We start from the raw sequence: 14,274 nt of genomic DNA on the forward strand, positions 1-14,274 counted from the left end.
GTTAAGGCGTGCGACTCGTAATCTGAGGGTCGCGGGTTCGCATCCCGGTCGCGCCAAACATGCTCGTCCTTTCAGCCGTGGGGGCGTTACAAGTTACGGTCAATCCCACTATTCGTTGGTAAAAGAGTAGCCCAAGAGTTGGCGGTAGGTGGTGATGACTAGCTGCCTTCCCTCTAGTCTTACACTGCTAAATTAGGGACGGCTAGCACAGATAGCCCTCGAGTAGCTTTGTGCGAAATTCCAAAACAAAACATTAACCTGAAGATGACCTAAGAAGGTCGAAACGTTGTTCTGTATTTGGTTTGGGTAAAAATGTTAATACCCATACCAGCCGTCCAGAAATACATTTTTACTTCAGGTGGCTTCTTGTCATCGCAAATTTAAAAAATAGTCACTTGTTATTGAACAGTTTTAAATAAGAAATAGCATTTGGAAATTTCGTTTTTTTTACCTAAGTTTGGTGACAAATCACATTCCTGAAGTCCTTTATATTATTAATTATGTACCGAAGACAACAGCAGTAACATAGTGTCAGAATGTATTACACAATATTATGATTTTTCTTCACTCAACTTGGATGACCGTAGTTGCTATTATTAAAAGTAAGCGAAGAAATAATCGTAAATCCAGTAACCAAATGGCTGTATTACCTATTAGCGTGGTCCGGCATGGCCAGGTTGGTTAAGGTGTTCAACTCGTAATTTGAGAGTCGTGGGTTCGAATCCTTGTCGCACCAAACATGCTCACCTTTTCAGCCTTGGGGGTGTTCTAATGTGACGGTCAATCCCACTATTCGTTGGTAAAAGAGTAGCCCAAGAGTTGGCTGTCGGTAGTGATGACTAGCTGCCTTCCCTATAGTCTGACACTGCTAAATTAGGGACGGCTAGTGCAGATAGCCCTCGTGTAGCTTGGCGCGAAATTAAAAAAAACAAAACCCAACAACAAGACAAACAACCTGTTAGCGATTTATAATAAATCTACATTTGTTAAGTAGTTAACAGCTGATTTCAGAACTAGCATACTTCGTAGCTGTTTGACAGTCTTAAACGTTTTCAGGAATAGCTGTAACAACTTCTGCTTAGTGCGTTTGGTGTTTTATGGTGCAAAGCAACCAGGCTATCTGCGCCAAGAAGTTCTACTTATGCACTGTTATACTGGTGTTACGTTGTTCAAAAAAACAGTAAATTTACTATAGTACTTGAAGTTAATAGTTAATTTTGTGCCCCCTAAGTAAAGTTTAATTGTTTTATTTTTCTAGTATTATTTTATCAATTGCATTCTTTAGAATCTGTACAAATATAATTGTACATGTTTTTGTCTGTTTAGCAATGAAAACAATAGGATAAACGGTCATAAATTCATGTTTTGACAGTATTACATTTTATAGAGGGTGGTTGGTTTCTGGAATGAGCTTTCTTCAAGGGTGATGAAGACAGAAAGATTAGATGAATACATGAATAATAAGGGTAAGGGGTAGTTGGGAGCTGGAAGGGACATACTTGATGTGCTGATAATCTTTTTTTTTTCATCTAAAATTTTTTTATGAATTTAACTGGAAACAAACCTATATTTCCAAAGTTTAATGTTATATCCTATTATTTTCAGAGTGCTGCTCAAACAAAAATTGGAGGTTTTATCCTAGCAAATCCCTACAGAGTCTTGTAAACAGCAATACTTTTTTTTATCTAGAGAAGATATATTAAGAGATGTTAACCTGTTCGTATAAAATAACACGTTCATTCCCAGAATCCTACACGAATCTCTTCTCTGAATCCTTTCCAGTAAGTCAATATTCATAGCTGTTTAAGGAGACCAGAACTTTACCCAGTATTTCAACTGAGGCTTAACTACTGCAGTGGTGTAAGGAGTTACAAAGTGGGGGGTGCTCGACTAGACATTTAGATTTTACAATGAGAGACTAAACGTATAAGGAGCTGCTAAAAGCAGCTCAATCCATGAGAGTTTGCGAGCATGCCCTCCCCCCCCAGGAAATTAATATAATAATATAACTTACGGGTGCTATAAAAGTCAAATATACAAATGTAAGGGTGTTACAGCACCACCAATTCGTATGCCTTTATAGTGATTTGTATCTACAATCTGTAACCATGTCTGTAAATACACTCTTACAATTCTATTAGTTGTACTAATAGCATCAGAGCTCGAGTGACCTATCCACCACTTCTTCAATGATGCTATTTAGTGGATACCAATCCATATTAAATATATGATCCAAATTATGATAATTAAAATTCATTACCTTACACGTGTTATGACATTTGACATAGAACATAGATCAGTTGGTAAGTTAAATAACTTAACATCCTAAATACAATTAAAAGTACCACAAAGCTCAAAGCCATTAATTATCTTTAGTAATTTATTAATTATGCTCATATCAATGTTATTACTGCAAATAAGTAAAAAAAAAGCCAAAGCCATAACCTCTGACCCCTGATGCACTCCACTAGTTAAAAACAACAACAAAACACAGTCTGATTGGACTCCATTAATAATGACCTTTTACCTTCTGACATCTAACCAAACAGCCAGTCTCTTCCTAACTAGTTAGGCCCGGCATGGCCAGGTGGGTTAAGGCGTTCGACTCGCAATCTGAGGGTCGCGGGCTCGAATCCCAATAGCACTAAATATGTTCACCCTTTCAGCTGTGGGTGCGTTATAATTTGACGGCTAATCCCACTATTCGTTGGTAAAACAGTAGTATAAGAGTTGGCGGGGAGTGGTTATGACTAACTACCTTTCCTCTAGTCTTGAACGGGCAGAGCCTATCTGTAATCTCGCGGGTTCCTGTCGCGCCAAACATGCTCGCCCTTTCAGCCATGGGGGCGTTATAATGTGACTGTCAATCCCACTATTCGTTAGTAAAAGAGTAGCCCAAGAGTTGGCGGTGGGTGGTGATGACTATTTGCTTTCCTTCTAGTCTTACACTGCTTAATTAGGGACGGCTAGCGCAGATAGTCCTCGAGTAGCTTTGCGCGAAATTCAAAACAAACAAACGTAACTAGTTTAAATCTTTATGGGTGTTTATGAATATTACATTATAAAATGCATAGTTATTCAGTAGAATGAGGGTTGATATATGAATAATGCCTGATTAGAAAACAAAGTAAATTTTGATTCATGGGTAGAATTGAAGACCAAAAAATGAGGTGAAAAATGGTAAGGGCTATTTATCTCCCCGGTAACCCCATCTATGTTTTATTTAAATAAGAAACTTTTATGGTTGCCTACCTGTACAGTAATCCTATCCGTGGATAATTTTCTGCTTATAGGCTGGTACACTGCATATATATGATATCTGAAAACAAATTGGAAGCCATCCAGAATAGTCTAGGTATCGAGAACATAATTCGTTGTGTTACTTCTGCTATGTAACCTTGGAAGTAAACGGTACTTACCTGTGTATGAGTATTGCAATAGATGGCTTAAATGCCAGTTAGTAGACTTAGTGGTAGCGTCAAGGTCTGCTGTTCTTCGTGTGTGCACGGCTTTATTCAGAATGGCTGAAGGTGATCAGATGAAGACAATTCCACGTAACTATAGTACGAGTGTCTTGCGAGTGAAAGATCGCTTGTCCTTCTGGGAGAAACTCTTCCAATTGTCAGGGAGCCCTAGGTATACTGTTTGCTATTTATTGTTCTTAAAACTAAAAGTGTTTCTGTAATTTACAAGCTCGGTGTTTAACGTTTAATTCGATCTGACCAAACATATGATTTCTTCATAGTTTACTTAATTTATCAGAAGTGTTGGTATATGTGTGTGTGTTACGGAATTTTATGCTCTAGGTACGACAGCCATCTTACTGTTGTGAGCTATATTTTCAGTTTTAATGTAAAAAGAAGGAACGCAAAACGCTAAATTTGTGAAATTTTAAATAATATGTGGAAACAGTTGCAGTAGTTATACATACGAGTATGATGCTCAGTATATTGAGATTTCAATTATTTATTGATTGATTAAGTGAAGCTGTTTAATAGGACATAAGCAGGTAAGCAGTAAACTTACGAAACAAAAATACCAAGTTTATTTCGAATTGGTATTTGTAATTATTTAAGTATTTTTATGAGTACTTCGGATTGTTATTTGTAATTTGTTAAGTATTGTTATGAGTATTTCGGATTGTTATTTGTAATTTGTTAAGTATTGTTATGAGTATTTCGGATTGTTATTTGTAATTATTTATGTATTTTTATAAGTATTTCGGATTGGTATTTGTAATTATTTATGTATTTTTATGAGTACTTCGGATTGTTATTTGTAATTTGTTAAGTATTGTTATGAGTATTTCGGATTGTTATTCGTAATTATTTAAGTATTGTTATGAGTATTTCGGATTGTTATTTGAATTATTTAAGTATTGTTATGAGTATTTTGGATTGTTATTTGTAATTATTTATGTATTTTTATGAGTATTTCGGATTGTTATTCGTAATTATTTAAGTATTGTTATGAGTATTTCGGATTGTTATTTGTAATTATTTAAGTATTGTTATGAGTATTTCGGATTGTTATTTGTAATTATTTAAGTATTGTTATGAGTATTTCGAATTGTTATTTGTAATTATTTAAGTATTGTTATGAGTATTTCGAATTGTTATTTGTAATTATTTAAGTATTTTTATGAGTATTTCGGTTTGATATTTGTAATTAGTTAAGTATTTTTATGAGTATTTCGGATTGTTATTTGTAATTAGTTAAGTATTGTTATGAGTATTTCCAATTGTTATTTGTAATTAGTTAAGTATTGTTATGAGTATTTCCAATTGTTATTTGTAATTAGTTAAGTATTGTTATGAGTATTTCCAATTGTTATTTGTAATTATTTAAGTATTGTTATGAGAATTGCGGATTGTTATTTGTAATTATTTAAGTATTGTTATGAGGATTTCGGATTGCTATTTGTAATTATTTAAGAATTTTGGATGTAAGTAAATATTTAACATAATACCGTGTCCAAACCAACCTGAATTTTATCAGAATATTGAAGCTCAGTTTTTGTATGTAAGTACAAAGCTACACAATGGACCGTCTGTGCTCTGTCCACCACGGGTATCGAAATCCACTTTCCAGCGTTGTAAGTCCGCAGACATTCCGCTATGCTACTGGGGTTCCCAAGCTTAGTGACTTACAGCGAATCTTCTCTCATATAGAGAAACGAAACCACAAGTAACTTTATATGAATAAGTTATAATTGCATTTGTACTGAAATCAACCAAATGTCGCATATATATATACTCGTAATTACGTAAATACTTCTAGATGTAGTACCTCACATTTCAAAAATTACAAATATATATATATAAAGTTAATCACTTTACACCCGATTTTAAGTGTCTCTCATAACTGTACTATGGCTGTTCGTGACTTATGCTATTCACTGGTAGAGCTTTCTCAAACCGTTCAGGAAATACTCTGCCACTCGTCGTACACCAGGTGATAGCCCTGAATGAAGAACAGGTGTCAGAACGTTAAAACGGTGATATGTTTTGTCATATGAACATCTGGTTATTAAAACTCATGATTGAGATATTAAAATAATGAATAAAATATTCATTTTGCAATTATTCTCTGTATTTAAAACGCACATACTTTAAAGAAGGCTTATAATTTGCAACAAAAGTCGCTTTATCGGTCCTGCATGGTCAGGTGGGCTAAGACGTTTCACTCGAAATATGAGGGTTGTGGGCTCGAATCCCGGTCGCACCAAACATTCTCGCCTTTTCAGCCGTGGGAGCGTTATAATGTGACGGTCAATCCCACTATTCGTTGATAAACGAGTAGCCCAAGAATTGGCGGTGGATGGTGATGATTAGCTGCCTTCCCTGTAGTCTTACACTGCAAAATTAGGGACGACTAGCGCAGATAGCCCTCGAGTAGCTTTGCGCGAAATTCAAAATCAAACAAACAGGTTGTTTTTTATTTAGTTATTCGTATTAGCGGGACGGGAAATGTCCGAAGTGTTGTAAAATTCAAAGTTGTTGACACTGTAGTGCAACTAGAAATATAGTAAAGTAATAAGCTTGTGTTTTTTGAAATTTCGCACAAAGCCACACGAGGGCTATCTGCGCTAGCCATCCCTAATTTAGCAGTGTAAGACTAGAGAGAAGGCAGCTAGTCATCACCACCTACCGCCAACTCTTGGGCTACTCTTTTACCAACAAATAGTGGAATTGACTGTTACATTACAACGCCTTCACGACTGAAAGGGCGAGCATGTTTGGTGTAAGGGAGATTCAAACCCGCGACCCTCAGATTGCGAGTTGATCTCCCTAACCACTTTGCCATGCCAGGCAAATTAATAAGATATGAGTTTTAACATTGATTTAATCTAAGTTATTTTTACATGGCATCCAGTTGTTGTTATGCTTTGTCCGTTGCTACTTAACTTGAAAGACCAGTCACTCGGTAAACTATGTGTATTCAACTTAGAACTAATGTAAGTAGTTTCAAATAATTAATGTTGCTTATATTTCCCTTATAATGAACTCACAAAAATATAGTATTAGATTTTTAATACCAGAATGAAATTTTTTATCCTTATTGTAACAGCGCACATCTGGCAAATGTTTGAAAAGCTCCGGTCCGGTAATGTGCAAACGTTGTTCTAATAAACAGAGTTTGCTTGTTTTGAAACTAAGCACAAAGCTACACAGTGGGCTATCTGTGCTCTGGCCACCACAGGTATCAAAACCCAGTTTCTAGCGGTGTGAGTTCGAAGACATACTGCTGTGTCACTAAGGGGCAACAAAAGTGATGGTTTATCGATTTACCATCTTCAGTAGCTCGTACTTTACTAATCCAAACCATCACATATTGTCAGTAGATGTGCGCTACTGCTGTCCTACTTCTTGTACCTAATTTCAAGGCGATCCAATAAGAAACACCAGAAGAAATAACATCTGCATTTTTTACTAAATTTCGTTTCGTTTTATTCTTTTCTTTACATGAAAAATACCGAAACTGTTATCTGATAAAAAACATATTTAACTTTAATGGATTTTTTGTTTGTTTGTTTGTTTTTTTAAATTTGGTACAACTGGAAGTCTCATTTGGTGCAAATGTAAGGAACATGTGCAAAGTTATTCATCAAAAACGCTCAAATTTCTCGATTTGGAGCAGCAAAATTATAGGATGAAAGGAAAGGACGTGCAGATATATAAGTATTAGTTAGGGCCAGCAAATTAGGTTATCAGTTTCTAGCTCAAGTTTTTCAAACTAATCACACGGGTGGACGGCCATTATTGATTATTCGTTGTCAGCTTTTTAGCATACATTTTCTAAATTTTACGAAATTATCTTAATTAAAGACAGTTTAGCTTCACGTTATATTAGCTTACGCAATTAGCATAAGTATTGATTGTATGAAGTGATGACAAGAAACTGTTCATTTAAATTCCGTGGCGTTACTATAAAGGAAGTTATTAACACTGTTTTCGAGAAGGTAAAGCTACAACATATATTTTAAAGAATAATCTTGTTTGTTCTGTAAAGTACAGGTCTGTTTCGTACAATAGGTTTACGATCTTAAAGCTAGTGTTGAATGTAAAAAGTAATGATGTATAATGAAAAACACCTTAGGTGTTAAAAACAGAGATGCGGCCAAAACATAATTCAAAGTGCATCTTAAAGAAGTTAAATCAAAATTGGCAGCCAAACTAGTTGCTACACTTATGGCATTGGTGAGAAATTTGTAGCAAATATTCATTAATTAGTTAGCTAGTCTGCCTATTTTGTTTTACTCACAGTGGCGGCGCCTGGGGGAGGGCTTGAGCCCCCCAATATTGTTACCTACGTATATTCATAAAATATGGAAAACACAATCGTCGTTGTAGCTTAACAATTAACATCAAAGAGACATAGATCTGCGGAACTCAACGTCTTAATTAAGATGAAAGATAGTTAGCCTGATAGTGACCTTACTTTTCCTCAGAGTGTATTAACTTCACATGGGATAATTCGTTTCTGCTTTGTAAACTATGTCTTTATGTTATATTTCTTTTGATTTGTAGCTTTACTCTTAATGGTATATGTTCAATCTAAGCTGATCTTGATTTTCTCTATTATTATGTATTACCTTGGGTGGAATTTAGGTGAGCTTCCTCTTTTACATATACGTATATTTTCATAAACAGATTATTTCTAATTTGTAATAATGAATTATTAATCAGAGTATGAGTTTCCAATGAAAACTACATTGAAAACGCAGTTCAAAATAGCACACCTTTCTGAAATGTACCTTGGTATTTACATTATTATAATTTACCATCTATACTTCATATTGATGGCATTTTGGGAAGCCCCCACCTCCCAACTAAAGTATACTGGCGCCGCCACTGTCTCAACTTGAACAATGCCGGAATGGTAAATCGATTTTTTTTTTCTCACTTAGGGTGTTTTTGATTAAAGTTGAGCTACACCACTGCCCTTATGTAAAAGGTCAAACTAAATAGAAAAGGGCACTTTAGTATCCTTGGTATTTTGATGACCCACCCTGTGTTCACCGTAAGCCTAAACGGTGTTGTGATGATCAGTTAGCTTATGAGAAATTATATTTTATAACTTATTATTGTCGGATATACAAGCCTGTTTAGTTTAAAGAGTTGCTATTTAGTGACCTAACATTCAATGACTATTTAGTTCTCATAATAAGATGTTTAAAGTTAATTATGTTGAATGACAAATTCGTAACGTGTTGTACTTTGTGTGTGTGTGGTTCAATTGTTGCAGGTTGACGTCGTATTACTCAAACCTTTTCTGTTTTGCTCCTTACCTTGAGTATTGTTTTGTTACGTCATACCATATCGTAAAGTTCTCGCCCTCTTGTGGGCAATATATATATATATATGTTAGTTTCGCTATAACGGGCAATATTTAAAGTAGGTTTCACAATTTAACAGAAATAAGGAGAATAGTTTGGCTTGTGAAAAGGTGTAATAAAATAATTAAACTCACCTGTGTGGATTTTTTGAGAGAAAAAGGAGACAACTATTTAAAGTTCTGGACACAACTGTGGTGACCCACAGCGTAACGTAAGTAAACTTATCACAGATTGTACAGTAAGAAATAGAGTAGAGAACAATAATTCGTCTTGTCTGTTGAATCACTGTGTGTGTGTGTGTTTCTTATAGCAAAGCCACATTGGGCTGTATGCTGAGTTTACCAAGGGAAATCGAGCCCCTGATTTTAGAATTGAATCAGCCAGAGTGGACATTTGACAAGAAAATATTTTTAGAGTTTTAGATACAAGTGTGATATCTCCTAGAGTAAACAATTTTTGCTCAAGTATTTCACTTTTTTGAATATATTATTTTAAAACAAGTGGAATGTATGCTGTTCGTTTATTATTCGACTTTATTGCTAACAAATCACAGACACCTATTGTAAAAGAATCCCAGTCCAAACATAAAACCTGACAATTACTTATAAACCCGTTGCGAGAAGGGCTTCACGCTAGTAATTTTCCCGTTTAGAAGTCAATTAAGTGAGTGAGACAAATCGCGTGTAGAGTCATATCTTGTATCGATCATTCATAATCTATTACTTGCACACGTAGCTCATTTATAGGGTTGCAGCCGATATTTGAAAAAAAATGAACGTAAAAGCAATTACACATTTGGCCTGTTTATTTATATTTTTTATTACATGAACAGTAGCATGTGTATAATGTCATATCAAGGACATAAGCCAATAACATTTTGATATATATTTATAACCATTCCAGAGACCTGCTTTGTCATTGCCCATAACGAAAATTTTCTAGTCTGTTGAAACGATATGTCAAAATCCTAATAATAATAAAAAATTCTATAGTAACAAGATGAAACATTAAATAACATTAAAGAGAATAAATTGACCTTCAATACCAGTGGCCGAAATTTTTCGGAATATCGGTCTGTTTTGTTTTTTTTCAGTTTCAAGTGTTTTTTGTATAGATGGTGTATCTTTTTTTGTTGTTGCTGTTGACCCCACAGTGGTTCACTAATATCTGTGGACTTATGTTAAAAACCAGTTTCGATACCCGTAATGTGTTCAGCACCTCTAGTTCATTGTGTAACTTTGTGCTTAACAAAAAAAAACTCTTCGTTAATAATCTATTTTAAAATTTAGTGCATGTTCAAGTAAGCTGGTACAAATAAATTCATAGTTTGATAAAAAAAATCCTTGTATAATTGTTATTCACAAAACAATAAACTGTCAACTACTCATATCACCATTATAAGAGGCCTAAGTGTAGCTCTTTGGTTTGCGGGAAGGGGAACATTGTTCATAAAAATAATCAAAACAAGCCGGCGACCACATTGTCATACACGAGTGCTCCTTTCACCTACCTCAGTATAAAGCTGAAAAGTCGTACAGTAATACATCCCTCGTCCAGTCCCGTCTTCCCTTACATCCATCATCAGAAAGAACCACCCAGAAACAACAATCTTTACCCCACCACGCACTGCACCCTCCAATTTAATCCGAACACCCAAAATTCACGGACTAATTCCATCCATGAACCAAGACAACACAAGATCCCCTGGAAACCAAGAATAAGTTAACCGTGACAGACCATAAACAACTGTAACAGTTAAGACCATTCAAACCAAGCCATATGATAGGAGAAAAGCTACCCACATCCAACTGCCTTCACAGCCCACCAACATTTCCACGGATAACATCTTCCAACGTCTCTTCCCGCCTTTCCATTACGAATCTTCCACTGACTGCCTTCTTTTTGATTCGCTAGCCTCCCAACCCACAGAGCAGATAGATACCACCGAATCCAGACCACATTGCTCTAATCAATACTTCTTCTGTTGCTCCTGACCCGGCATGGCGAGGTGGGGTAAGCCGTTCGACTCGTAATCTGAGGGTTGCGGGTTCGAACTCCCGTCGCACAAATCATGCTCGCTCTATCAGCCGTAGGGACGTTATAACGTGACGGTCAATCCCACTATTCTTTGGTAAAAAAGTAGCCCAAGAGTTGGCGGTGGGTGGTAATGATTAGCTGCCTTCCCTGTAGTCTTACACTGCAAAATTAGGGACTAGGGCAGATAGCCTTCGTGTAGCTTTGCGCGAAATTAAAAAAACAAACAAAGAATCCATAGCTCCTCCATCAGCGAAGAAGACTTGAAGCAAGATATGACCACACCTAGCTAACTACAATCCTTCAACCGCCTCCATACCAAAAAAAAAATTCCTGCTCCACTAGCCAATCAACGACAATAACTCCTACGCTTATAACTTCTCTCTTTTTCATGCCACTTCTATATCGAGCACTGGTCATTTGAGTTATTCGGCGCCTGCTTAGTGAAGGCAGGTTTTCTCGCTTCCACTCAATATCTAAGTTTCTAGAAATTAGATTTTTAGATTCCCGCCGCCACGAAGGACAGCAAAACCGATAATGGCCGTGTTTTTTAGATAAAACGAGCTCACGTATGATATATTTCATAATTTTCCGTGCATATCCCCTTACTCGAATCTCGAGAGGGGTGAAGAAAAGCAATCGCATTTCCCTCACAAGAATATAAATAAAAAAACCTGCAGTGTAAAATAAAAACTTTGGTTTGATGACTCAGTCTGTGCTGATTGGCATTGAACAGCCATAAGTTCAATCCAAGGCAGAGGTCCGACAGATGAAAGAATATATTAAAACTCTAACATCACAGATTATATTTTTAATTATTTTTCTGTTGAGAATTAAAGAGGTTGTATCGTAATAATTAACTAGAACGTTGACGAAAAGTAGATCATCGCCGATTTCACGTTAGGCCTACTTTCTGAAAACGCTCTAGTTATCGCGTTATTTGTTTCGTATGTTATTAGTTTGTATCTCAGTGTAATAGTTGGTGCATAGAGGAATGTCTGTTGTTTTATTGTGTTTATACGTAAGCAAATCAAATAAAAATCACAACATTCAAAGGAATAACGAAAAACCATGGTGTGAGCTATGTTTAGAAAATTTTAGTAGAATGATAATATATCTCCTGCTGAAAGATAATAAATATTACACACATTGAGGATTAAGAAGTCACGCTTCTGAAACTGGTATCTTTAGGTCATTTCAAGTTTGTAGGTTGTACATTATTGAAATGCCTATTGGTATAGTGTATGCATTCTCTCATATTTTTATATTTTAATTCTTTAACTACTCATTATGGATTTACAAAAAAAAAAAAGAAATGCTAAGTAGGACAAAGTTACCATTTTAGCCATGGGACAATCTTCTGATTTGTGTCAACGTATATATATAATTTTTATTTTGGCATTGGTGTCAGCGCAATTGTTAATAAAGTGCTATTAGTTTGAACTGAATAATATACATGTATAAAAAACAAAAAAAGCTTAAAGAACCTTCTCTGTCATAAATGAAAGACTTGCTAACTTAATCTTTAACAGGTTTTAAGTTACATGATATACTGTATACCACATAATATTTCAGTTTTACCAGTAGGTAAAACCTTGCATACAAGGCCATTAAAACATAACAATTTGTTGGATTGATGTTGTGGCAAATCTATACACCTAAGATGAAAATGAGTTCATTATATATAAACATTTTTAATTACCCAGTATACAATGTATTTTGTACATTGTAAGTGCACGTGATTGTGTTCAGATAATGTAAACACCCATAGGTTTTTATTGTAACATGATCTTGTTCACACATGTACTATATGTAATGTTGGCTCTTGATTGTAACAATGATGTTGCTTAAATAGGAGCCGTATGTAGGTACTAAGTGCTGCATGACTTTTAGTCATGTATGTACAGGGTGTGTGAAAAGTCAGGAACCATAGGCATTTTAACTAAGTTTACAGAAAGTGTTCCACATACTGGCCTTGTAATACAATACAAGTTTAGAAACAGTCATTTCATTATATTTTAACAGTGTGAAGATGTTCATATCATTGTCAATTGTCCACAATGCCATTCTCCCTGAACATAACCAGAAAGTTCCCTACAGTACTGTGAGTGATGTTTTTCTCTGGATGGTTTGTAATAAATTAGGCAGAAACTGTAAACTATGACCAATATTCTTTGCCACACAGCAGGATTAACTTGACCACATCATCCTTTGACAGCACCACAATCGGTCACACATATGAATTAAAAGAAAAGTTACAAGTCACTCATGTGGTTTTTGACTTTTCAGACACCCTGTACCATATGTAATGTTTACATCTGTATATTTTAAGTTCACACAACTGTTTGTAAGAGTCAGTATTGCTTACATTTTAATCACTGTTTTAGTTTGTCAATTCTTAGAGGAAACATTGATTCATTTGCAAAGAAATAAAACAAAGGAAAACAAATTTTGTATAATATCTGTGTTTGTATTCCAGATATGGGGAAGACCTGATTGTTACTCCATTTGCACAAGTTTTGCAGAGTCTGAGGAATGTTCGAAATAATTACATACGCATCACCAATGTTCCTGCAAATAAGTAAGTGTAGCTTGGGGTTTATAGGTTTCATGTACGAGGTAAAAATTAAAAGAAAAAATTTAATAGGTGGCTTTTGATGGCATGATTTACATCAGGAGAGATGTTCTAAATGTGATTAATTTTATGTATATAGAATAAAAATATAAACACACACATATTAATTTTCTTTTCTGATAAAATATAGCATGGATGTTCTTTGTAAGCACTGATCTATCCTCAAGTTTAAAATTTGTTAATTAAAGCAAAATAACCTTCAAGCAAAAATAGCATTAAAACTGATATAGCAAAGATGGAGCTGTCTTTGTACTGGCAACGTAATAAATTATACAGAAATTGTTCTATGGTGAACTCTGGTGTGCTCTGAGTTCTGATTGATTCAAAACTGGAGAAGCTGCAAATCTTTGTCCAGGGCAATATTTTACTTTCAAATAGTTCTCCATGTTTGCATGAATGTATTGGTGGACCAGTCTGCTGTGCACCAGAGGGATCTTCTCAGAGTAAGTTATGATATAACTTATGCAGCAGCTAGCTCATCCGTTAATTAACTTTGCTTTTATGACCTTGATACGTGACAACAAACTTGTTTATCTTTTGGGAAGGTGCAGTTAATGAGGTTTAAAATTTTCATCTTGCTTGGAATGTACAGTTAGTTATAGTTGTTTCAGGTTAACAGGAGGATGTATGAAACATGGTGAATTACAATTTTTGATATCCTTTACTGTGTATCTAGGTATATCTGGAGAAACTGGAATTACTTTTGTTGTTTTTATATTTACATTAAGACTTAGTTAAGCAAATAACTTGTAATATTCTAGTTTAG

At 35.1% G+C, this 14,274-nt stretch overlaps 1 protein-coding gene across 3 annotated transcripts in view; it reads left to right on the forward strand.

The window, feature by feature from the left end:
- The window catches only part of LOC143248534 (3',5'-cyclic-AMP phosphodiesterase-like), a 57,806-nt gene that overhangs the window by 15,350 nt on the left and 28,182 nt on the right, over nucleotides 1–14,274 (forward strand). Inside the window, exons 1-2 of one of the 3 annotated variants that reach the window (XM_076496958.1) lie at nucleotides 3,399–3,636; nucleotides 13,353–13,454. In XM_076496958.1, the coding sequence (XP_076353073.1) occupies nucleotides 3,521–3,636; nucleotides 13,353–13,454 (218 nt within the window). In that variant the 5' untranslated portion in view covers nucleotides 3,399–3,520. Of the gene's footprint in view, nucleotides 1–3,398; nucleotides 3,637–11,810; nucleotides 11,950–13,352; nucleotides 13,455–14,274 lie in introns of those variants that run through there. The other 2 variants (XM_076496959.1, XM_076496957.1) reach the window with 2 other exon arrangements.

This window comes from Tachypleus tridentatus, chromosome 4 (assembly GCF_004210375.1).
Source record: "Tachypleus tridentatus isolate NWPU-2018 chromosome 4, ASM421037v1, whole genome shotgun sequence".
Taxonomy (NCBI): Eukaryota; Metazoa; Arthropoda; class Merostomata; order Xiphosura; family Limulidae; genus Tachypleus; species Tachypleus tridentatus.